Source organism: Vipera berus, assembly GCF_964194415.1.
Source record: "Vipera berus genome assembly, chromosome: 2".
Taxonomy (NCBI): Eukaryota; Metazoa; Chordata; class Lepidosauria; order Squamata; family Viperidae; genus Vipera; species Vipera berus.
This window is the reverse complement of record NC_138203.1, coordinates 114486152-114512878: the sequence shown is the minus strand read 5'-3', so window position 1 is coordinate 114512878 and position 26727 is coordinate 114486152. Positions and strand designations below refer to the sequence as shown.

General features: G+C 40.5%; 1 protein-coding gene across 2 annotated transcripts in view; it reads left to right on the top strand.

Moving 5' to 3' along the window:
- The first annotated feature begins 5322 nt into the window (after positions 1 to 5322).
- Positions 5323 to 26727, top strand: part of LOC308662286 (CD209 antigen-like protein C) — a 46216-nt gene continuing 24811 nt past the window's right edge. For both annotated transcript variants that reach the window (XM_081317914.1, XM_081317913.1), the window contains exons 1-4: positions 5323 to 6176; positions 12987 to 13091; positions 13845 to 13955; positions 15845 to 15907. In XM_081317914.1, the coding sequence (XP_081174040.1) occupies positions 6086 to 6176; positions 12987 to 13091; positions 13845 to 13955; positions 15845 to 15907 (370 nt within the window). In that variant the 5' untranslated portion in view covers positions 5323 to 6085. The remainder of the gene's footprint in view (positions 6177 to 12986; positions 13092 to 13844; positions 13956 to 15844; positions 15908 to 26727) is intronic.

The following is a 26727-nucleotide window of genomic DNA, read 5'->3' as shown; positions in this document are numbered from 1 at the left end:
CATCCTTTGTTGTTGTTAGTTGCGAAGTTGTGTCCAACCCATCGCGACCTCATGGACAATGTTCCTCCAGGCCTTCCTATCCTCTACCATCTTCTGGAGTCCATTTAAGCCCATGTACTGCTTCAGTGACTCCATCCAGCCACTTCATTCTCTGTCGTCCCCTTCTTCAATTGCCCTCAATCTTTCCCAGCATTAGGCTCTTCTCCAGTGAGTCCTTCCTTCTCATTAGGTGGCCAAAATATTTTGAGTTTCAACTTCAGGATCTGGCCTTCTAAAGAGTAATCAGGGTTGATCTCCTCTAGGACTGACCGGTTTGATCTCCTTGCAGTCCAGGGGACTCACAGGAGTCTTCTCCAACACCATAGTTCAAAGGCCTCAGTTCTTTGGCGCTCATGCTTACCTCCATGTGAATGTAGTTCCTCAATGTTCCTACATGTTGCAGTGCAGTTGGTCGGTCAGTTATGAATCCATGTGGTGATCTTCTATCCCATATTTTTTGTATCTTACCAAGAAATGGCTATGGTGGTGATTAGTTTGCAACAAACAAGTGCTGTGGTCTCAATGTTGGCTGGGTGGGGAAAGGACTGAGGTTCTCCACCAGTTTCTCTACAGTTATATATTAAAAACCATTCTTGTTTGCAAATACTGTTTATGATGGTATAAAAAGGATGCTGGTGAAGAAACAATGGGATGAGACCTGGGATACTTAGACAAAAGTGGGAAGAAAGCAGCTCCATAGTGACTAGTTTAACCAGCATAATACCCTAAAATGTTTTTTGTGGCTTAGAGTTTCATGCAAATCTAAGGTATTGGATTAATTCAGTAAACTGTGGATTGAATATGTTATCGACACAGCTACTGTTCCATCTAGCCCAATACTAAGGACACTGATAAAATTGATGCCCCAGCTTCAGCCCGAGACTAAACATGGAAGCGATGTCATGTAAAGTAAATATTTTACCATTATGTCCTTTCCCTGCTTCTCCTTGGGTTTCCTCAGAAGTGAAACAAGCAGGAAATTCTGAATTACCAATTATTACATTATCCACTAATAATTCCCATGAGAAGATCAGCCTGATTCTTACAAAAATCTTTTGGAGAATAGTTACACTTTATCTGAGCCCAAATGGAGCTTGAGGGTGATTGTTTTTCATCTTCATTGATGAAGCGTCTCCCAGGAGTTCTTTCTAAATATGTAGAGGTCCCAAGTTAGAGAAAGAGCACCTGAACAATTAAATAAGTAGGGAGAGAGAAGGACTTACCGTATTTTCCGGCGTATAAGACGACTGGGCGTATAAGACGACCCCCTACATTTCCTGTTAAATTATAGGGTTTGGGCTATACTCGCCGTATAAGACTACCCCTCTTCCAACGCACACCAAATAAAAATTAAAAAACATCAGATTTGATTTTAATATTTTAATTCAAATGCTTATGACATGCAGGTACTTAGTAGGAAAACTGTCACTTATAAACATAAGGCTGTTTGTCATCAAACATGTAAACATAAAACAGTGCAAGTGGATTAAACTTAATAATAATAATAATAATAATAATAATAATAATAATAATAATAATAATAATAATAATAATAAGTGGGAAGGGACCTTGGAGGTCATCTAGTCCAACCCCCTACTAAGGCAGGAAACCCTATACCATTTCAGACAAATGGCTGTCCAGTCTCTTCTTAAAAACTTCCAGTGTTGGAGCATTCATCACTTCTGGAGGCAGGTTGTTCCACTGGTTAATTGTTCTAACTGTCAGGAAGTTTCTCCTTAGTTCTAGGTTGCTTCTCTCCTTGACTAGTTTCCATCCATTGCTTCTTGTCCTGCTTTCAGGTGCTTTGGAGAATAGCTTGGCTCCCTCTTCTTTGTGGCAGCCCCTGAGATATTGGATCACTGCTATCATGTCAACCCTCACCCTTCTCTTCGTTAAACTACACATACCCAATTCCAGCAACCCTTTTCCTATTTTCCTAATTCACTTTTTCACTTTTCCTAATTCACTCTAAAGCTTTCCCTGCGCAGAGCCTTAAGTAACCCCAGCTGCCTGCAATTAGTGCAGGTTCTCATCCCACCAGGCTCAAGGTTGACTCAGCCTTCCATCATTCCGAGGTAGGTAAAATGAGGACTCAGATTGTTGGGAGCAATAAGCTGACTTTGTAATAATGCTGCTTGTGGGGGGGGGGTGAAAACTCTAATAGGCAGGCATATACATAGAATGAAGGCTATTGCTAAGCACATTGATTTGTGCTTTAAATTGTAAGCCGCCCTGAGTCTTCGGAGAAGGGTGGGATATAAATGGGATTTTAAAAAAAGACCAAATGGGAGATCTGCTCCAGGTTTTCCAGCCAGCCCGCCCAGTTCCTGAGTCAAATGTGTCCTTAGAGCTAAGCTGCTGCTCTGGCTATGCATTCCCCACCTGCCTTTCAAGTTGCTCTTGCATTCCCCACCTGCCTACAGCTGCTCTTCAACTTTAGAAGGAAAAAAGCCCAGACCCCAGCCTGTAAAAAATCACAGACTGCAGCTTCTACTCCAATTGGTCCCGCTTTCCCTGTGCAGACTAAATGGAAGATCCACTCCAGGTTTTCCAGCCAGCCCTGTCCCTAAATTTTCAGCACCCGGCGTATAAGACGACCCCTGACTTTTGAGAAGATTTTCATGGGTTAAAAAGTAGTCTTATACGCCGGAATCTACGGTACTGCATTAGTTTGGTTCATAGGAATATAAATATTTAATACTGTAGTATGAAGAAAAGTCCAAAAGAACAGATCTAGCCAGTTGTTGTAGCTGCCCATTCAGGCCAAGCTTCCCAAATATGGAGCTGTGTATTTGGAGTTACAACTCAGCATTAAAGTCTAGTGACTAGACCTGGCTAGTGTTCCTGGGCATTGTAACCTTAGTGCATCCAGAGGGTCAAGAAGCTTCAAAGTAATGTACCTAGAAGACAGCCAGAGAAAGACAGAATGGAAATGGAAAGCACTTTACCCCATTGGGAAAATTAGGTTTGGAGGATGTACTTGAATGTGAGTATTCAAATCAGCTGGATGGAAGAAGGAAAGGATACAAGGCTGCCTGGATGATAAGAGGGCGTGCAGTGGATTGCCTGCTTCCGCCTCCATTCGTATTCTGAAATTAGCTCTCACCAGCAGGGCCAACGGAAGCTCTGGATAATGGAGATATTTTTAAAATTGTTGTAATGGTTATTTGTAACCACTCAGGATTATGGTCCAAATATATAAATCTAATAAATAAATCTGATAAAAGTTAAGGTGCATACAATACAGATTTCCTTCCTTTACTTATGGAATGCTCCAGGATAAGGGCATAAATTGTTTAAATCTTCTATAAAAACAACATCTATAAAAATGACAAGACAGGAAAAGAATGAGACTTGTTATCACTTTTCCTCTGCCCCCCCCCCCCGCAAAAGCATTTTTCTAGCTGCCTATCAACAGGAAGATTATTGAATCTGCCCAACATAAGACAGGAAAGATAAGTTGTTATTCTTAGTAACCACTATGTGAGAGTAACTGGCAATGTTTGGTGTAAGATAATGTAAAATTAGACATTGGTCTAACATTTTCCAGTCTCCACTACAGCCTGCTAGAATAGTGTTGCTCTCAAAATCAGTCCAATACTATCCAGCAACCAGGATGTCTAGGAAATGTTTACTTAGCTGCAAGGGCATATGACTTTTCACTGAGAATACAAAACAGCAATTACATTTGTCCCATTAAATTTCCAGTAAAATCTTAGTAATTTGTAGGAATAAGATAACTGCTTATCAAGGAATTGCTGTGGATATAGGTAGTATACTTGGACTTCAGTAAGGCATTTGACAAAGTAGACCACAGCCTGCTTCTTGGTAAGACAACAGATCACCATCAGATGGATTCGTAATTGGCTGACAAACTGTACTCAATGTGTAGTCCTCAATTGAACTTCATAAGTGACCTAAATGGACGGATTAAAAGGGAACTCACATTTACAAATGCCACCAGTTTGGGAAAATTGCTAACTTGTTGAAAAATAGACTCGAGATTCAGAAGGAACTTGATAGCCTTGAGCATTGAGCCTTACCCAATAAGATGCAGTTTAGGGGTGAGAAAAGTAAGGTTGTACAGTTAAGCCGGAAAAAAGAAATATACAGATACAGAATAGGCAGTACATAGCTCAACAGTAGTAACTGTGAGGGATCCAGGTGTCCTGGTGGACTACCATTTAAGCATGGGCCATGATTGTGTTGCACTGGTTAAAAAAGGCAATGCAATTCTAGACTGCATCAATAGAGGGATAGCATCAAGATCAGAGGAAGTGATAGTACAGCTTTACACTGCACTAGTGAGACCACACCTTGAATACTGCATCCAATTCTGGTCACCATGATACAAAAAAGATACTGAGACCTTAGAGTACAGAGAATAGCTACAAAGGTGATGAAGGGTCTGGAGGCTAAACTGTATGATGAACAGCTAAGGGAACTAATTATGTCTAGCCTAACAAAGAGAAAGTGACATGATAGCTGTCTTCCAGTAATTGAAAGGCTGCTGACTTAATTTCCAAAGCACCAGAAGGCGGGACAAGAAGCAACAGGTGAAGCTCATCAAAGAGAGATCCAACCTGGAATTAAGGAGGAATTTAATTGACATTGAGAACAGTTAATCAGTGGAAGAGCATGCTTCCTGAACATGTGGGTGCTCCATTGTTGGAGATTTTCAAGAAAAGATTGGGCATCCATTTGTCCTGGATGGTATAAGGACTCCTGCTTTGGACGGGGGTGGGGGTGGGGGTTGAACTAAAAGATCTCCAAGGTCCTTTTTAGCCCTATAATTCTATAATCATATTCAGCTTTTTTTCTTTCTTTTCTTTCTTTTTGTTTGCAATTTGTTGTAATTAAAATTTTGGGTTGTTCAATTTGTTCATTTTCTAGCTAAAGTCAGAATTCCCTCAACATTCCCACTTTGAAAAACTCCAATCTATCGACCCCAGAGACTTTGTCACTAACTACACCCCTTGTAGCAATGTATCTTCAAGAATGTTAAAAGGGGGGCTTCTAACTGAGGCATATTGCTCTTCACTGTCTTAAACTTAATGATAACAGCAACAACCACACTGAACAAGCACAAACCCAGGCTGCCATGGAGTGAATTTCAACATAATTAACATCTAATTGCTTAAAACTCACCACCTTTAGGAGAACAATAAACAGTAAAAATATAACTACATGGGGAAATATCCCCTTCCAACAAACATGGCTACAAAAAAATTTGGAGGGGGAGGAGCAAGGCAACTTTGCTGGAGTTAGAAATGGAACATGTCTATGTGATCAAAAAGACTGGATAATTCTAAATATACTGTATGTGTCTCAAAAACTGCTGCTATTCTGGCAGAGTGACTGTCAAACTTCAATCTGAATAGTGAAAGGAAGAGGGAAGAATATGTAGATGGGTTCATAGAAATTGCACAACTTTCTACCATTCAGAAAGTCTGCCAGCCCTCACTTTTTTGAAACAGCAATGCCAGAAACATTACACCAAGAGATCAAGCCTGAGACATGTACCATTTTCTGTAACCCAACTAGGGCCCTTCTTAAGTCTTGGACTGTACCTTCAGCCTCTGAGTCTGTACTAAGCCCTGGGCACCTATATCACATGGATTACAATCATATGTGGCTAGTTAGAAATACTTTATTGAAATATTTGTAAACTCTGAAATATAGTGTGCACACATTTATTCATTTTCATTCATGTTAATTTTTAAGTTTCTGTTTAAAAATCTAAGTGTCCAACTTGTATTGATCCATTCTGAAGATTTCATATTTTGATCAACTCACTTGGTAGGATATATTTTTTCCTTATTCACCGAATTGCTACTCTTTACATTAGGGCACTTGGGCAGGACCTACAGTAGAAAGACCTTTCTTTGTGTTTTGCTGGCATTCAGGACCATTATATAACTCCTGCCTCATTTCCTTCACATCAGCCAGTCAGTAATGATGAGCTCCTCCCACTTTGTGTGCACAGAACTTGATTAGTTGGCACATATTTTGCACAGCAAGTTTTGCAGGGGAACATTTCTACAAGATGGCATCATGGAAGGGACTTTATAGTAATATGGATGTGCTTGAGCAACAGACAGAAGACCCCAAAGCCCTTGATCAGAGAAAGTGGGCAGGTAAGTTGCAAGTATAATAACACCTGATCAAGTGGGAGTGTAAGATGGCAAACTTAGAGACACCTCTTCACCAGTATTATGCCTAATCCTAGATGTACACAGGATGAAGTTTCACTCATTTGCCTCTTTCCCTGATGCTTCCCTTCCCTTCCATCCCACCCCACCCCAAGCATACTTTTTCCTTAAGTTTTACTCCCTATTTTAGAACTTCCAGAGGAAGTGATTTATTCCTAAAGGTTTTAAGAAGTTGCTTAGCTGCCACAATACTATAGTGATGAACTGTCCTCAGTGTCAGCAGTACCTCTTACAAATAACACAGGGCTGAATTATTAGTTGCTTCCTCCCTCCTCTGGAATATTTTCTACCTGAGATTTTGGGCTGCCCTAACCCTCCAGATCATTAGAAAATCTGTGAGGAGCAAGGCTACTATAACTATCCTTCTGGTTGATTAATTAGATTTAAATGTGGTTTGGGAATGTTTGATTCCTGGTGTATATATGTTTTTTTTATAATGTATGGTCTTGGTTTTAATTTTAGATTAGTAGGAATTTATTTTAACACAAATTATCGATTTGGGAAGTTGCACACCCTCAGAACTGGTTGATCAAAACTACTTTAAAAATTAACAAATACTTAACACTCTATTGCATAAATAATGAAAATCTGCTCTTTTTGTCCATATTTTTCTTCTTTCCTACAAACAGTATGCAAGGACGTAAAAAAGGATATAGAACCTAGAATAATAGGGTTAGAAGGTACCTTAGAGGTCTTCTAGTCCAACAGCTTCTAAAGGCAAACTCTTCCACCCTCAGGTGCTTTAGAGAATAAGTTGGCCCTCTCTTCTCTGTAACAGCTCCTCAAATACTGGAAGACTGCTCTCATGTCACCCTAGTCCTTCTCTTTGTTAGACTAGACATACTTCATTGGTACCATCCTAACTGGCAACCAGATGGTTGTTAAGGATGAGGAGAGGATTTTGCAAATCAAATAACTGGAGGAATGTTAAAATGTGCTGCAGCTATCAAAAAAGTCAATGCAGCTCAAGATCATGAGAAGTGATAATGCCACTTTATACTGCACTAATGAGGCCACACATGGAATACTGCATACAGTTCTGGTCACCATGATAGAAAAAAGACAGACCCTAGGAAGTGTGCAGAGAAGAGCAACAAAGATGATAAAAGGTCTGGAGGCTTCATACAATAATGAATAGTTGTGGGAGCTAGGTATGTCTAGCCTATCAAAGAGAAGGATTAGGTAAAGGTAAAAAGGTAAAGGTTCCCCCGCACATGTGTGCTAGTCGTTTCCGACTCTAGGGGCCGGTGCTCATTTCCTTTTCAAAGCCGAAGAGCCAGCGCTTGTCCTAGGACATCTCTGTGGTCATGTGCCCGGCATGACTAAATGCCAAAGGCACACGGAACGCTGTTACCTTCCCACCATAGTGGTCCCTATTTTTCTACTTGCATTTTTACGTGCTTTTGAACTACTAGGTTGGCAGAAGCTGGGACGAGTAACAGGCGCTCACTCTGTTATGCGGCACTCAGGATTCAACCCGCCAAACTGCTGACCTTCTGATCGACAAGCTCAGTGTCCTAACCCACTGAGCCACTGCGTCCCTTTTAAGGATTAGGTGGGACATGATAATTGTCATCCAATACTTGCAGGACTAAGAGAGAAAAAGAGATTGACTTATTTTCCAAAGGACCAATGGGTAGGACAAGAAGTAATGGGTGGAAGCTTGTTAAAGAGATATCCAATGCAGTTGATGGAGCATTTAATCAATGGAAGAGCTTGCCTCCTGAAGTTGTGGGTGCTCCATCACTGGAGGTTTTCAAAAATAAACTGGACAACCATTTGACCAGAATGGTATAAGATCTCCTGCCTTCAGCAGGAGGTTGGGCTAGAAGATCTCTGAGGTCCCTTCCAGCCCTAAGATTCTATGTATTCTATGTAAATTTTATCCATTTACCCATGGTCCATGGACCAGTACTGGGCCAGGGCATGCCAGCAACCGGTCCGCACAAATAAGCAAAGCCCCATCCATGAGATGCAGGCAGCATACAAAACCATGCCCCCTCCAGTCCACGGAAAAGCCTCTCTCCATGGAACTAGTCCCTGGTGCCCAAAAGGTTGGGGACCTCTGTTCTAAAGAGCAGAGATACAGACTCTTGAAATAAGCAGTGGGTGAATTGAGCAAAGAAGAAAATTTCTGGTCTTAGCAAAGGAGCATCTTCATGGCCATTGTTAGGGGTGTACACGATTTTTCGTATGGGCATCTCAAGCTATGCAAGTGAGAGTCCACTATGACATTAGAAAGGTGGTTTAAATAATGTTGAATGTAAATATGAACCTGAAAAATAAATAGCTCTTCCCCCGTAACCATTTACTTTTTCTGAATGCCAGTTCATTTGTGTTTTTTGTACAAATGAGGGTATATTTCTGGAGCATTTGGGATAACAATCAGCTGCATCTTTGACCCAAATTGTGCAGCACAAAACAGAAGACATTGAGCACATTCTGGATTGGGATCCTCATTACCTCATCCAATACTAATTTAAGGAAAAAATATTTTACAGACAAAAGAAAATGAACAGGAAAGTGATTTTAAGTGGAAACTGAAAATTAGATCTAGCTATTACAGAAGAAACAGAATTAATACTAAAGCACTATAGTTCCCCTAACTCTCCTTTAAGGCTTAGAGGAGATATGAGAAGGCTAAGGGGAATCATGATAGCAGTCTATAAATGAAGGGATTTCACAGGGCAAAATCTGTAAATATGTTCTCCCTGGCACCTGAGGATAAAACAAGAACTGGTGGGCAGAAGCTATATACAGCTTTACATCCAAATTTGAACTAACTGTGAGAGCTATCAGCAATAGTTTGCCTCTTGAAGTTGTGGATGCACCATCACTGGAGGTTTTAAGAAATAGCTGGATGGTTAACTATTTGTCTAGAATGGTATAAAGATTCCTATACTGGATTGAGGGTTGGACTAGAAAATCTGTGAGGTCCTTTCTAAACCTCTGTGTCATGGTTCCGGTAGATGAGACCAATTAAAAGAACTTCAAGACAAGGAATTCTTCCTCAAAGAACATTTTTATTTGGCTACAAAATAAATACAAAGGTGAACCAAGACTAAATTCCCGTCCCCTTGGTTACAAAATTACAAGTTGCAATTCCCACCCCAATTAGATGTCATAAATCACATTCACCAATTATTAGAAAACATGGGCACTTCCCAGCTCTCCAGCCCGCCAAAATGCTATACACAAAATTGTTTTGGCTAACTCAGAACTACACCCCCTCCCTCATTTCTAAATATGTGGCAACCAAAAATGAAGTGAAAATGGCTTCAGGTCATTGCAGTGTTGACATTCATCTCCCTTTAAAGAAAGGAGAAATCCCACAATTTAAACAACAATAGAGGTTAAGAGTCCCCTCTTGGTTTATTTGGATGTTTGTCATAGAGTTTGTGTATCATCAGCTTTCACATCAATACTTTTTACCCAGGTGGCTTCCGATAACAGATACCCTTTCCATTGCACTAAATATTGCAATTTGCCTTTGTATAACCTAGCATCAAGAATGTGTTTTACTTCATAATGAGTCTCTCCAGCCACCACAAGCGGGCCAGGCACTTTCTTGGGAGGGGGTCTTAAAGTCAACTCCCTGAAAGGTTTTAACAGACTGCTATGAGTGGACCTTTCCTAAAAGACAAGAAAGTTTTAGTTCTACAGTGACTGGGTTTATGATCTGAACTATAGGAAAGGGTCCCAGGTATTTTGGCCCCAATTTTTTGCTAGGTAACTGAAATCTTAGATACTTTGTAGAAAGATAAACCTTTTCCCCCACACAGAATGATTTCTGAGGTGCTTTTTTCTTTTCTGAGGCTTTTGTATTATCCCGAATATCTCTCCAAGCAGACACCCACTGATCTAATGTTTGAGAGGTAGGGGGGTCCTGGGGGTATTCAAGCATCAGAGTAAAATTCCTTAAACAGCATAAGTTCAGTGCTGCTATGTACTGTGTTATTGTAAGCTACTTCAGCAAAAGGGAGGAGATCAGTCCAATTTGCATTCGCTTTTTCAGCCGCTCCATTCATAAAAGGATGAAAAGCTGATGACAGTCCTTGCAAGAAACCAATCAGTTTAAGAAAATCCCTCCAAAATCTGGCTGTAAATTGAACTCCCCTGTCTGAAATTATTCATTTTGGTGTGCCGTATACCATGCAGCCGATAAATATGCTTAAGGAATAACTTGGCTAGCTTCTGGGCAGATGGGAGACCAGAGCATGCTATAAAATGAGCTTGCTTTGAAAAAAGGTCAATTACAGTCCATATTACCGTATTTCTTCTACTCTCCAGTAATTCAACAATAAAGTCCATAGTGATTTCCTCCCATGGCTGAGAAGGATCTATGACAGGCTGTAATAGTCCAGGGGGCTTTCCTGGGATCCTCTTAATGGTAGCACAGACTGCACAGCTTTTTACATAGCTCTCCACATCTTTCTTTAAGCCTGGCCACCAAAATTGTCTCTGAACTAAGTGTAGTGTCTTTAAATATCCAAAGTGACCAGCTTGTTTAACGTCATGACTGCATTGGAGCACTTGGAGTCTGAGTGATTTAGGCAAATATAATTTTTCCCCCTTTCCAAGCTAACCCATCCCTATGGGTTAGGATGGTTTGATTTTCCTTGAGGAATTTGTCATTTTTCAGTTCTTGCTTTAATTTCTTTGTCAGTGGGTCATCTGGGTTAGGGGACTTCACGTGTCATTGTTTCCAAGGGGTTATTTGAGAAATAACTTGAGGTGGTAGCATAACAGAATTTATGACTTGTTCATATTGGCTTTTATATTGAGGCAGTCTAGAGCAGATATGTCAAACACAAGGCCCGGGGGCCAGATCCGGCCCGCGAAGTGGTTTCATGTGGCCCGCGAAGCCATCCTGGAAACAGTGAGGGAACGGCCCCCACTGCCTTGGCCCTGGCCCAGAGACCCTCCTTCTGCCAGAGACCCTCAGATCTGTCCCACTCCTGCCCAGGCCCCCATAGGCACCCTTGATGCAAATGATGTAGAGCTGGCCACGCCTACCCAGTAGGCCATACACACTCTAGCCATGCCCACCCAGTAGGCCACGCCCACACTGGCCATACCCACCTGGCCCCCTGAGGGCAACCACAATGCTGATGCGGCCCTCAATGAAATTGAGTTTGACACCCCTGGTCTAGAGGGAGCATCAGCTAAGAAATTTCTTCCATCTGGTATGTATTTCAGAGGAAAGTTAAAATGATTAAAATATTGCACCCAGCGTACTTGTTTAGGAGACAGTTTACAGGTAGGTTTCAGTGCCTCTAAGTTTTTGTGATCAGTCCATACTTTAAAAGGCACCTTGCACCCCTCTAGGGGATGACGCCAAGTCATTAACGCCCATCTGATTGCAAAGGCTTCCTTCTCCCAAATGGCCCACTTCTCTGTGTCAGTGAGTTTTTTCTAGGTGTAGGCGCAGGGTTGTAAATTTTCTCCATGGTTTTTTTGTAACAGCTCTGCCCCCACAGCCACATCGCTGGCATCAGCTTGAATAACAAATTGCTCCTCAGGATGAGGGTGTTTGAGGATTGGTTCTGCAGCAGTCTTTTTAAATTTTCAAAAGTGGCTTGGCACTCCAGTGTAGGGGGTGACCTGGTTGTGGTTTATCCCCATCTTTGCCAGTTTTTAATAGTTCTGTAACCCCTTACAGAAAGCAATCTCAGTTTTTTTATTTGGCTACAAAATAAAAGCACATACAAAGGTGAACCCAAGATTAAATTCCCCTCCCCTTGATTACAAAGTTACAAGTTGCATTTCTCACCCCATTAGATGTCATAAATCACCATCAATTAGTAGAAAACACGGGCACTCCTCCCAGCTCCAGCCCGCCAAAATACTATCAGTAGTGACCTTGGTTCCCATACATGAAATAGTTTTGGCTAACTCAGAACTACACCCCCTCCCTCCTTTCTAAATATGTGGCAACCAAAAATGAAGTGAAAATGGCTTCAGTTCAGGTTGCTGCAGTGTTGACACTCTGATTCTCTGATTTTAATATGCAAAATACTTACCATTTGTTCCAGCTTTCAGATATTGTATGACATACTGTATATGACATCATAATTTAAAACTTTGCAAAATTGCAAAATGCTGATGTCATGAAACCATTTGTGATTGTCCAGATCACTGAAGATTGATTTCTGACCGTTCAGCAAAGATTCCCTACATTAATAGAACCAGTCCTGTTGATTGTAGTTGATATTAATAAGTAGATTGATAACTTTCACTTGTTTTACATTAATGACAGTAAGAGAGAAGCTTTATTCCATTTCTCTCTTTAACTTTTTATTTCTCATTACAAAATAAGAAATAGGCAAAGAGCTTGCTATCAGTGGTAGGAGATATTGTTGTGATCCCAAGAATTCATGCTAACCAGTATTGTTCTGTCTTGATTAATATGTCAATCCCAAATGCCCCACAACTTCTCAAATCTTGGTCTGGCCTTCCCTTATGATGTTGGGAAAGTCTCATCCAGGCAAGGAGGAGGGATCAAGTGGGAATTTAGCTACAAGAGATCTAGGATTGTCCCTGTCCTAAGTTCCATGAACTTTTTCTATTTGTTCCCAAGGGAGGACAAGAAGCCTGAGGAGATTCTTGTATTATATATAGAATATAATAGTCAATTTAACCTTTCATTTGTTCATGATTGCTTGTGCTTGACATACCAGTAACACAAAATGCAATCGGGAATGTCTTATTAGAATCTCCTTTGCCTCCCAACAGAGTCCAAAGGGAACCCAGAGGTGGAGAGTACATATGAACCTATTGACCCAGCAATCAGACTGAATGGGAAAGAAGTAGAGCTACTACCTGCAGATTGTTCTCCAGGTATGGAAGGACCAAAAACAAGCTTCTCAGAAAGGTCTGGGTATAGGTATTTTATTTATGAATGGGCCAAGCCTACCTAGTTTCCATGAGAAAAGCTCAAAGCATTTGAAACCTAGAAGAAAGACAGAAAGAAGTTACTTCAGATGTCTATCTGAAGGTACATAGAATAAACCCTTAACTCTCTATATATACTCAGTTGCTGTAGAAGAGCAGGCAGAGCTGTGGGGGGAGGGGGAGAGTTAAGCGCATTATCAGTTTAGAGTTGTTCCATTCTCACAAGCGCTCCAAGGGCAATCCCTCCTGAATTCCATTGACCCTTTCTGGCACCAATTTACTGTTGAACTTTAGTGTACCAGATTCTTGTATATAAACTTAAATAAATCTTCTGTGCTGCACTCTTATGAAGGTCCTAATTCTTTGTGCCTGAAAATTGCCCTCTTGTCATCAGGAAAGCACAAGATGCTGCCAATACATTTGGACTTCCATCACAGCCAAAATGGCCAGTATTAAGGGCTGCAGGGAAAGAGTTACAACTTTTGCAAGTTTGGGACTTCTTTCTTTTTATTGGCTTGATTTTGTTCAACTGGTAGCTTCACCATGCTAAATTTGGCCCCTTGCCCCAACTTTACATAGATTTCTCTTTAGGTTAATTCCTATTCTGTTTTAAGAGTGCTGTCATTTGTAATATGGGGCTGGAAAGGCAGTTGCTAGGAGAGCAGGAGCAACCCAAATCCTCCCCTCTGTTCTTTGCAGCATGCTGGAAACCGGCTTTCATATGCAGAGCTGGCATGGTAACTGGTGCCCTTGTGCTGACCACATCTGTGTCTCTGAACGTATTGCTGCTTGCTCTGGGACTAGTACACTGTAAGTGTTCTGCTGTATTATGATGGGTTATACTGTGGGCATCCATGCAACCCCCAGCATATTCTCTTAGAATCAGAGTGTAGAGGTGGGATTCAGGAAGTCTTCCTGGGATCTAGACTTAGGTCCACTACTTAGTGATAGAAGATAGAGCTCCTGCTTAACGTTTGGAGGGGGGAAACCTGGAGCACTCCATGGCATTTTTGGATTCCCCAAGATAGTCTCCCTTCTTTTGACTTCCACCAACTCAGAACTTGTAGGAAGCAGCGGATCCATCAGAAAAAAAATTGATGTAGCTGAAGGGTCAATTGCTAAGTATGATCCCTAGATATCCACAAAGATGACCACTGGAAGCAAAATAGTTTAAACTGCCTCTGGTGACAGGTTTGCATATTTATCATATCCATACACCATTTCAAGCCATCTCTTATGCCTCTGTAGATGCCACATGTTTCTCTATTAACTGGAATAGTGATCAGTTGGGGATTGCCAGCATGGAGCCCAGGAACACCAATGTATCTGCAGACACTTCCCTTGGTGTTCAACAAGTTTCAAGTCCAGTCCCACTTGAATTTTTTACTTTTAAAAAAATGGAAAGCAAAACAAAATCCCAATATCCAGTTGTTTTTTATTTCCAAGAGTGCCTTTGTCCCCCCAGAAAAGAGGATTGCAACTCATTGCTTTATTGAGAAGTATGCTCACCTACCCAGAAAAGGAGAAAGATAAACAGGCATAGTAAAGAGAATCTAATAGAGGAGACGTCTAGAAAGAGTTGTATCAGGTGAGATCCAAGCAAATTGCTATTTTCTCTCTGATTGCTTCTCCATCCCACCCCCACCCAGTGACAGCCATTTTGTGATTAAACACAAAAGTAGGGATTTTGTGAGAGATTTCTTCCACTCTTTCAAAATTCCAGCTATGCCCCACTGGTCTGGAAAAAAGTTGGAAGTTATTGAATTAAGGTGATGGAACAGGAAAAGGAAAACCTCAATTTAAATTCATCCTCAGTCATAGAAGCTCATGACTTGACTTTGGGCCAATCTCTCTTTCAGTCTGATGTTTATGATAAGATTGTTACTGTAGGAAAAAAGTGAAGGAGAAAGTGCTATCTAACTTATTTGAACACCTAGAGAAAAGCAGGATAGAAATCTAATGCATGAATAGCAAAAATATGCCTTAGCTTCCTTTTTACAACTGTGTTACAGACCATTCAATCTTGAAGTGCATCAAAACAAGGTAGCTTTAATTTGGTTGCATGCTTGGTTCTGCTCGAGGAATAAGAAAGTGTTCCATAATAAAGTCCAGCTGTGGCTCTGGGTAATGTGGTGGGGTAATTTTCTAAGAATACAATTGTTGTGTGTTCAGTTCTTGCAGACATTGAGCGAGACAGAGGGTTCAAACAGCAACAGGCTTTATTGAGAGTCAGAACATAACAGAAGCAATCTAATAGCTGCTGCCCAGCTATTTATACAGTTGGCCTCTAGGTGGCGACCAATAGATTTAAAGCAGCAGTTTCCCACCCACAAACCTACTTAATTGGCTGGAGACAGCCAGTCTAGTTCGGCCCAGCAACCGTTACAACACATGCAAGTGAATTCAGCCATTAGCAAACAGTTTAAACATAAGCAAGTAATTACAGCATGTAAGGCCAGTACATTACAACAATGATCAAAGAAAACCCAAGAAGGGGTAACCAGTATGAACAGGAAAGCTGATGATATTTGCATGAGCATGCTGAATAGTCCCATGTTAGTAGTCCCAATAAAAGCCAGGGGAAGACAACACTTTTAAACAGCCTCATTTGGCAAATGCTACTGTTTTGGTGGCCTCAGCATTGCCCTTTGGATTGGTAGCTCTTTCTGAGATATGTCTGCCTGTGTGTGCCTGAACAGATTCTAGGATGGTTGCTACTCTGGAACAAGCACACCAAGAGAACAAGCAGCTGCAAGAGGCAGGTGAGTATCCTGGACAGTTGGGGAAGATGGTCATAAATTAAAATTTTGCTTTGCTCTCTGAAGCATGCAAGGAACATCAATGTAACCTTTCCATCTTTTTTTAACCTAATTTGCTCCTCTTTCCTGACTATATTTCACTGTTCCTACCTTTCTTGCAAGTGTTCCTTTGATATTCCTGATCTTTTTAAAATAACTCTGAGGATTTTCTTGTTTGTTGTCATTCTCTATTGATGCAGATTTCTTTACAATTTCTTGCCCATTACTGAAAGTCTGCATGGCATGATTTTTTATTACCCTAGGTTTTCAACCTCCATCTTTCCCAGACAATCTGACTTAGATTAGAAGACTATTTGGATCTTTTCTTTTTTGATACTGTGGAAATATTTTTCTACTTCTGTTCTGAGGAAGTCTCCTATCTCTTTCATAGCTCCCATAGTTCTCTTTTGCATACATTATGTTCAGATCAAATCTTGAGAATATATCTGCTGTTTTTGAAATGTTGTAACCCAATATTTGACACTAATAATTCATGGTCTTTTCCACAGTCTGTACTTGAAAGTACCCTGGCAGTTAGAATTACATTTCTCTATCTGCTGTTTCCTGTTATATAATCAATTTAATTCTGACATCGATCCAGTGATATTTAGAAACAGTCTGTATTTGCCTCTTGCATTTTACAACCCAACCCAAATATTCCTGTAATTGCAGGTTCTCCAATTTTTATATTCCAATCACTAATACAGCTATGTTCTTTCTAAATGTTGCATTTATTTCCACTTGCAATTTGCATTAGAGTTTTTCAATGTCATTTATTTTTCCACCTATAATAAATGCATAAATGTATATAAAATAATCACTGAATATCCACTAATTCTGACAGGTAAAATTCTGATGTTTATTATTTAAAAATTAATACATATGAATATCTTTGTGGAGTGTCATAGCCACTCCATTCCCTTATAAGGACTGAATAATATAATCTGATTTAAAACAGCCCATTATGGTCTACCAAAGGTCCCGTCATCTTAAAACATTCAGTTTATTTCATTTCCATTTTGTCAATCTCAAGTTTCCTTGGTTCATGCTCATTACATTCTATATTCCAATTATTTATGTCTTCATATCTGTATATACATACATTTATGTCTCTACATCTAGAAATTTCTTTTTCAATAGTGACACTATCAGTTACCATCCTTTCTTGCAGCTCACATTGGGTTCTATCATCAGTTCTACTCGTGAAAACTCAGTGTTCTTTCCCAGTAAATAGAACTGGCTGGGGAATTCTGGGAGTTAAAGTCTATGTATCTTAAAGTTGCCAAGTTTGGAAAACATTGAACTAAAGGAATGCCTGCCAAACTAGGTACTCCATCATCTGTCACCTAGATTCATTTAAATGCTACAGTCATAACCATGTAGTGTTTACTAGCACCAGTACAAAAATGACTTGCCACTACCTTCTGGGTCTGATTTTGGAATTCCTGCTGCTACTTGGGTTGGTTCCCCTTCTCCGGCAAAATTCCACTGATCTTCAACCCTGTTAAGTAGTTTCTTAGCTTAGATACTAACCTTACTGTATCACCAAGAGTGACCTTGCCAGGATTTTGCCAGGACTTCCATCTCCCACTAGCAATGCACTCAAAATCACTAGTGCTCTAACTGTTCCCCCACTATGTCAAAGTGTTAATTTCTTGGGAGAGAAACAATTGGACCAATTCTCCACTGAAAGATTTTAAGCAAACTAATATTTAAATAGTAAAGTCTTTTTTTCTTCACTGGAGTATTTTTCAGAACTAATGCCAGGAGAATTGCAAGCAGAAATAGGAAATGTGTTTTAATAAATAATTGTCTCATTTTTAATGTAGTTTATGAAAATCTATATGCAATTCTTCCTGTTATTTACCATTTTAGGATCATCTGGCTGGCTGTTGTTATTCAAGTTTCAAATTCATTGTTAAAATATTTATCATCTTTCTGCTTGCACTTTTAATATTAATTCTAAAAAGTACACTTGTGCCGCTTATTTTGTAAATTTTGTGTTTAGGGAGTTGCTATGTCTCTTACCTTATTTTAAGCAGCCCAATGTCTTTGAAATAAATGGAATATAAATGTTTGTGCAATAACTTAACCAAAACCAAACAAAACTGTGTTAGAACATCAGTTATTTAGACAAATATTAAAAATGTATGAAAGAGATTGGATCTTGTAGTGAGAGAGAGTCTACTTTATCAGAGTAGCAAGCTTGTGGGTCATCATTCCAGATTCCCTCTACTGCTCTGCCCTCAGTTTTAAATGGTTTGAAAAAATATTTTTAAAGTATTTTGCTACTTTTTTCTTTATTAAGTGTTCTCTATCTGAATAGTTGTGTACAACTGACTTTTCCTATCTATGACTGATGAAAAATCTTACATAAATGTTTGGCATGTAATATTTGATTGTATTTCATTTGTGGGCTATTCAGATCTTATACAATTACATTAGTGTAGCGATCACATTAGTATGAATTAATAGCTGGCCCTCTCAGGCATCTGATAGTTTCTAGGACTGCCAGGATCTAAAACTGTTTCAAGTATGCCTAAAAGAGAAAGAAAAATCACATTTCAAAAAGTTGAATTGTGGGTCTTTCCTTTCCTTTGGTGCTTGTTTGATGATGCTGAGCAGAGACCTAAGTTTTTCCTCTCTGTTTTTCTCCCTCTTTCTGCCCCACTTCTGGCTCACCCTTTGTCTATCCCTCTTCCACACTAACTCTGCTCCCTCTTCCAGTACCTGACCCCTTCTTATTGTTCAATGAAGCTCACAATGCTTGCATGACTATGAAAGAGCCCAACAATCTCATCAAAGTTTCCTGTGACCCTGATGTCCCAAGCCAGCACTTTCAGTGGCTCTCCAGAGGCCTCCTTCGTCATGTGACATCACAGCTATGTGTGGAAGCCTCCACAGCAAAAAACAGGGTGGCTATCCTTCTGAAGCCTTGCAATGTGCAAAGATCATTTCAACACTGGGAGTGCCGCGACCATGACCTGCTGGCCCTTCAGGGCACAGATCTGTACTTCAACTATGGCAATAGTACCAAAAAGCTGGCAATGCTATATAGCCAAAATGGGCGCTGGAGTCGCTGGCTCATCTATGGAACATATAGCAACATCTGCAGCAGTGAGTCTCTGCAACATCTCTCTTTTCAAGGGCTTCTTCACTTTATTCAGGAAGGAAGGGTGTTGGTGCTTGGAGGCTCTAGATGCAATGAGATCTGACAGCCAAAACTGCTGTTCATGCTATGTCTTACAGGACATGGGTCATGTCTGCAGCTATGATCTCTGCTTGGATCGTATATGGATAATGTATGGTGTCTTCTGAGAAAGGAGCAGATGGTGAAATTCAGGGATTACATATTTGGGACTGTTCATATCCTTTTTGAAGATAGTGCCTATCCTGCTTTCATCACTCTGCCTTGTTAGTGTTTACTTAATTAATTTTAATTGCTTTTAAATTAAATTAAATGAAATTTAGCCTCCATCTTGGTTCTGCCTGATTTCTGCAGTATAGTCCAAACATTTCACAAAGACCAAATAAATCTCTTGTTCTGAAATCTATTGTGGGATATACTTTACTCAGAGGTTTTATGGAGAAAAAGCTCTTTTTAACAGCGGAGGTGGGGGAATGGTTTCCTTATAAATGAAGATAGAAATATGGAATGGTAGATATGGAATTCCTAATCAGTTAGGATTTGGAGTGCTCAGTGAGCCATTCTCAGAATGGTTGGCACAGCCTATCACTAGATATTCATAATATCCTGGAAAGCAAACTTCCCTGGTTAAAGCATCCAGGAAAGCCTATCAATGGAACACATAGCAACATCCCTTCAGCTTTACTTCGCCCTTGTAGGTGGCTGGTTAGACACACTTTGAATTACAGCAATCTCACCATCCTCAGTGATTGTGAGGCTACGTTAGAGCACAGGTATTATATGAAATATGGATTGTGTTAAAGGCAAGTACCCTATATGGAGGAGAAGGGGCTGCACTTCTTTTTTTAATTAAAATAATCTTATCAGAAATCAGATGAGGCAGAGAGTCAGAGGATTGGGGGTGGGGTGGGGGCAAAATAACAATTTGAATCTTCCTAGCAGCAAAAGTTCTATATTACATGTGCTATAATTAAGGCCATTTATCTTTGTCTCGCTGATACCACCTAATCTTTTTTTTTATTGAAAAGTTTTACAATACATTTTATCTTTAACAATCCCTCCCCCCCTCCCCCCACCCAACCCTTCCTAACCCTCCCCCTCCCTTCCCCCCTCCCCCCTCCCCGACTTCCCAGAGCTAAATACAAGGTATAAAAGTAAAAACAATCATAAACAACCATATGTTAACAACAATAAACTATTAAGTCTATCGCACTCTAGCTCATATAAAATGACTACAAGCAATACTAATATCACATAAAAAAAACTTATACAAATGCTAAATGAAACTTTTTGGTCCCATATTTGTTCTGGATATAATCAATCCACTTTTTCCACTCCATAATATAACATTGTTGCGAATGGTCTTTCAAATAAGCCGAAATCTTTGCCATTTCCGCCAGGTCAGAAACTTTCAGAGTCCATTCTTCTATAGTCGGCAGTTCCTCCTTCTTCCAATATTGACTTACTAAAAGTCTTGCTGCCGTAATTAAGTTCAGCATCAACTTGGTGTCCACAACAGTAGTATCTGTAATTATGCCCAATAAGAACAATTGCGGACAAAACTTTATCCTTTGCTTAAATATCTTCACCCCTTCATGGATTACTGCCTTGTCGTGGCGAAGGGGCTTGCGTAATTCAATGAAGCTATGAGCTATGCCGTGCAGGGCCACCCAAGACGGACAGGTCATAGCTGAGAGTTCTGACAAAACGTGATCCACTGGAGAAGGAAATGGCAACCCACTCCAGTATCTTTGCCATGAAAACCCTATGGACAGTACCAAAAGGCAAAACGATATGACGCTGGAAGATGAGCCCCTCAGGTCGGAAGGCGTCCAATATGCTACTGGGGAAGAGCAGAGGGCTAGTACTAGTAGCGCCAGAAAGAATGAACCGACTGGGCCAAAGCCGAAAGGACGCTCAGCTGTGGATGTGTCTGGTGGTGAAAGGAAAGTCCGATGCTGTAAAGATTTTTTCTCCATAGGAACCTGGAATGTAAGATCCATGAATCAAGGAAAGCTGGACGTGGTCAAACAAGAGATGACAAGATTGAACATCGACATCTTAGGTATCAGCGAACTAAAATGGACAGGAATGGGTGAATTTAATTCAGATGACCATCAGGTATACTACTGCGGGCAAGAATCCCTCAGAAGAAATGGAGTAGCTTTCATAGTCAATAAAAGAGTAGGAAAATCAATACTGGGATACAATCCTCAAAATGACAGAATGATCTCAGTTCGAATCCAAGGGAAACCATTCAATATCACAGTAGTCCAAGTCTATGCCCCAACCACCAGTGCTGAAGAGGATGAAATTGACCAGTTCTATGAAGCCCTACAGCACCTTATAGAACTAACACCCAAAAATGATGTCCTTATCATCATGGGGGATTGGAATGCTAAAGTAGGAAGCCAAAAGATAACTGGAATAACAGGCAAGTTTGGCCTTGGAATACAAAATGAAGCAGGGCACAGGCTGATAGAATTTTGTCAAGAGAATACGATGGTCATAGCAAACTCTCTTTTCCAACAACCCAAGAGACGGCTCTACACATGGACATCACCAGACGGTCAACACAGAAATCAGATTGACTATATGCTCTGCAGCCAAAGATGGAGAAGCTCTATACAGTCGGTAAAAACAAGACCAGGAGCTGACTGTGGCTCAGACCATGAGCTTCTCCTTGCAAAGTTTAGGCTTAAACTGAAGAAAGTAGGGAAAAGCACTAGGCCACTCAGGTATGAATTAAATCATATCCCTGTTGAATATACAGTAGAGGTGACAAATAGATTTAAGGAATTAGATCTGATAGACAGAGTGCCTGAAGAACTATGGACAGAGGTTCGCGACATTGTACAACAGGTAGCAACCAAAACCATCCCAAAGAAAAAGAAATGCAAGAAAGCAAAATGGCTGTCTGAGGAAGCTTTGCAAATAGCTGAGGAAAGGAGGAAAGCGAAAGGCAAGGGAGAAAAACATAGATATGCCCAATTGAATGCAGAATTCCAGAGAATAGCTAGAAGAGATAAGAATGCCTTCTTAAATGAACAGTGCAAAGAAATAGAAGAAAACAATAGAATAGGGAGGACCAGAGATCTTTTCAAGAAAATTGGAGAGATGAAGGGAACATTCCATGCAAAAATGGGCATGATAAAGGACCAAAATGGCAGGGACCTAGCAGAGGCAGAAGAGATTAAGAAGAGGTGGCAAAATTACACAGAAGAACTATACAAGAATGAGCTTAACAACCCAGATAATCACAATGAGGTGGTCACTGACCTCGAGCCAGACATCATAGAATGTGAAGTGAAGTGGGCCTTAGAAAGGTTGAGCAACAACAAAGCTAGTGGAGGTGACAGTATTCCAGCTGAGCTATTCAAAATCTTAAAATACAGTGCAGTAAAAGTGCTACACTCAATTTGCCAGCAAATTTGGAAAACTCAACAGTGGCCACAGGATTGGAAAAGATCAGTTTACATTCCAATTCCAAAGAAAGGCAGTGCCAAAGAATGTTCAAACTATCGCACCATTGCACTCATTTCTCATGCTAGTAAAGTCATGCTTAAAATCCTACAAGCTAGACTTCAGCAGTATGTGGATCGAGAACTACCAGAAGTACAGGCAGGATTTCGAAGAGGCAGAGGAACTAGAGATCAAATTGCCAACATACGCTGGATCATGGAGAAAGCTAGGGAGTTCCAGAAAAACATCTACTTCTGCTTCATTGACTATGCTAAAGCCTTTGATTGTGTGGATCATAACAAACTGTGGCAAGTTCTTAAAGAGATGGGAGTACCAGACCATCTTATTTGTCTCTTGAGAAACCTATATGTGGGTCAAGAAGCAACAGTGAGAACTGGACACGGAACCACTGATTGGTTCAAAATTGGGAAAGGAGTCCGGCAAGGCTGTATACTGTCGCCCTGCCTATTTAACTTATATGCAGAGCACATCATGAGAAAGGCAGGGCTAGATGAATCAAAAGTTGGAATTAAGATTGCCAGAAGAAATATCAACAACCTAAGATACGCAGATGATACCACTCTAATGGCAGAAAGTCAAGAAGAACTAAAGAGCCTCTTGTTGCGGGTGAAGAAGGAGAGTGCAAAACTTGGGTTGAAACTTAACATTAAGAAAACCAAGATCATGGCATCTGGCCCTCTCAATTCCTGGCAAATAGATGGGGAAGAAATGGAGGTAGTGACAGATTTTGTTTTCCTGGGCTCCAAGATCACTGCAGATGGGGACTGTAGCCAAGAAATTAAAAGACGCTTGCTCCTGGGAAGGAAAGCCATGGCAAATCTAGATAGCACACTAAAAAGCAGAGACATCACCCTGTCAACAAAAGTGTGTATAGTCAAGGCTATGGTCTTCCCAGTTGCAATGTATGGCAGTGAAAGTTGGACCATAAGAAAGGCTGAGCGCCAAAGAATTGAGGCCTTTGAACTATGGTGCTGGAGAAGACTCCTGCGAGTCCCTTGGACTGCAAGGCGATCAAACCGGTCAGTCCTAGAGGAGATCAATCCTGACTGCTCTTTAGAAGGCCAGATCCTGAAGCTAAAACTCAAATACTTTGGCCACCTAATGAGAAGGAAGGACTCACTGGAGAAGAGCCTAATGCTGGGAAAGATTGAGGGCAATAGAAGAAGGGGACGACAGAGAATGAGGTGGCTGGATGGAGTCACTGAAGCAGTAGGCGTGAGCTTAAATGGACTCCAGAAGATGGTAGAAGACAGGAAGGCCTGGAGGAATGTTGTCCATAGGGTCGCGATGAGTCGGACACGACTTCGCAGCTAACAACAACAACAACAAAATATCTTCTGAATATTCCACCAGATTTTAATCCAAAAAGCTTTAACCTTTTTACAGGTCCACCATATATGAAAATACGTTGCGTCTTCGCCACCACATCTCCAACATTTAGGTTGGTAGTTCGGATACATACTTGCAAGCTTTTTAGGATGTAAATGCCACCTACAAAACATTTTGTAAAAATTCTCTCTTAAGTTTTGAGCTTGTGTAAATTTTACGTTCCTCACCCAAATCTTTTCCCAAGTGTCCATTGTGATAACTTCTTGGATATTCTGAGCCCACTTTATCATACAAACTTTAACAAGTTCTGTTTCTGAGTCAATTTCTATCAATGCAAGATATATCCATTTGATATGTGCTGGACCCTGATTTCTAATTTGCTTTACCAAATTTTCATCAGTCATTGAGAAACCAATTTTCTGGTCTTCTTTCCACCTGGCCCGTAATTGACCATATTGAAACCAAGTTTGAACAATCTTCTCATCTCGTAAAAAATTATACGGCTTCAAACACCATACGTTCCTCTCCAAACTTAAGATCTCCTTGTATGTAGTCACATCATGTTTGAAGCCAACATTTATGTTTTCTATTGCATGTTTTGGAATTGCCCATAAAGGTATCTTATAGTTTAGCTTATGTCTATACTTTTTCCAAACTCTCAGCAATGCCTGTCTTAAAATGTGCATTTTAAACACATTATCTACCTTCTTATCATACAATAAATACCGTATTTTCCGGCGTATAAGACGACTGGGTGTATAAGACGACCCCCTACATTTCCTGTTAAATTATAGGGTTTGGGCTATACTCACCGTATAAGACTACCCCTCTTCCAACGCACACCAAATAAAAATTTAAAAACATCAGATTTGATTTTAATATGGTAATTTTAATTCAAATGCTTATGACATGCAGGTACTTAGTAGGAAAACTGTCACTTATAAACATAAGGCTGTTTGTCATCAAACATGTAAACATAAAACAGTGCAAGTGGATTAAACTTAATAATAATAATAATAATAATAATAATAATAATAATAATAATAATAATAAGAAGAAGAAGAAGAAGAAGAAGAAGAAGAAGAAGAAGAAGAAGAAGAAGAAGAAGAAGAAGAAGAAGTTGTTGTTGTTGGAAGGGACCTTGGAGGTCATCTAGTCCAACCCCCTGCTAAGGCAGGAAACCCTATACCATTTCAGACAAATGGCTGTCCAGTCTCTTCTTAAAAACTTCCAGTGTTGGAGCATTCACCACTTCTGGAGGCAGGTTGTTCCACTGGTTAATTGTTCTAACTGTCAGGAAGTTTCTCCTTAGTTCTAGGTTGCTTCTCTCCTTGACTAGTTTCCATCCATTGCTTCTTGTCCTGCTTTCAGGTGCTTTGGAGAATAACTTGACTCCCTCTTCTTTGTGGCAGCCCCTGAGATATTGGATCACTGCTATCATGTCACCCCTCACCCTTCTCTTCGTTAAACTACACATACCCAATTCCAGCAACCGTTTCCTATTTTCCTAATTCACTTTTTCACTTTTCCTAATTCACTCTAAAGCTTTCCCTGCACAGAGCCTTAAGTAACACCAGCTGCCTGCAATTAGTGCAGGTTCTCATCCCACCAGCCTCAAGGTTGAGTCAGCCTTCCATCATTCCGAGGTAGGTAAAATGAGGACTCAGATTGTTGGGAGCAATAAGCTGACTTTGTAATAATGCTGCTTGTGGGGGGGGGGTGAAAGCTCTAATAGGCAGGCATATACATAGAATGAAGGCTATTGCTAAGCACATTGATTTGTGCTTTAAATTGTAAGCCGCCCTGAGTCTTCGGAGAAGGGTGGGATATAAATGGGATTAAAAAAAAAGACCAAATGGGAGATCTGCTCCAGGTTTTCCAGCCAGCCCGCCCAGTTCCTGAGTCAAATGTTTCCTTAGAGCTAAGCTGCTGCTCTGGCTATGCATTCCCCACCTGCCTTTCAAATTGCTCTTGCATTCCCCACCTGCCTACAGCTGCTCTTCAACTTTAGAAGGAAAGAAGCCCAGACCCCAGCCTGTAAAAAATCACAGACTGCAGCTTCTACTCCAATTGGTCCCGCTTTCCCTGCGCAGACTAAATGGAAGATCCGCTCCAGGTTTTCCAGCCAGCCCTGTCCCTAAAGTTTCAGCACCCGGCGTATAAGACGACCCCTGACTTTTGAGAAGATTTTCATGGGTTAAAAAGTAGTCTTATACACCGGAATCTACGGTATGCATGCCAGCCAAATAACAAGTCATGGCCCTCCAGATTTAATAATCTCCCTTGTGTTAAATTAATCCAATCACTTATCGCTGACAACGCAGCAGCTTCATAATATAATTTAAAGTTGGGCATTTTAAGACCACCTCTTTCACGCGTATCCTGCATAATCTTAAATTTAACTCGTGGCCTTTTCCCTGCCCATACAAATTTATTGATACCCTTTTGTCATTCCTCCAAATTTGAGTCTTTTTTAAGAATAGGTATCATTTGAAATAAAAATAGAAATTTAGGTAAAACATTCATTTTCACTGCTGCAATTCTTCCCAGTAGAGACAACTGCAATTTTTCCCAGCTCTCCAATTCTTTTTGAATTTTTCCCCATAACTTTTCATAATTATTTTTATATAACTTTTATTACATTTATATCCCGCCCTTCTCCGAAGACTCAGGGCGGCTTACAAGCTTAGCAGTAGCCTTCATTCTATGTATATGCCTGCTTGTTAGGGCTTTCACACACCCCCTAAGCGGCATTATTACAAAGTCAGCTTATTGCCCCCAACAATCTGGGTCCTCATTTTACCTACCTCGGAAGGATGGAAGG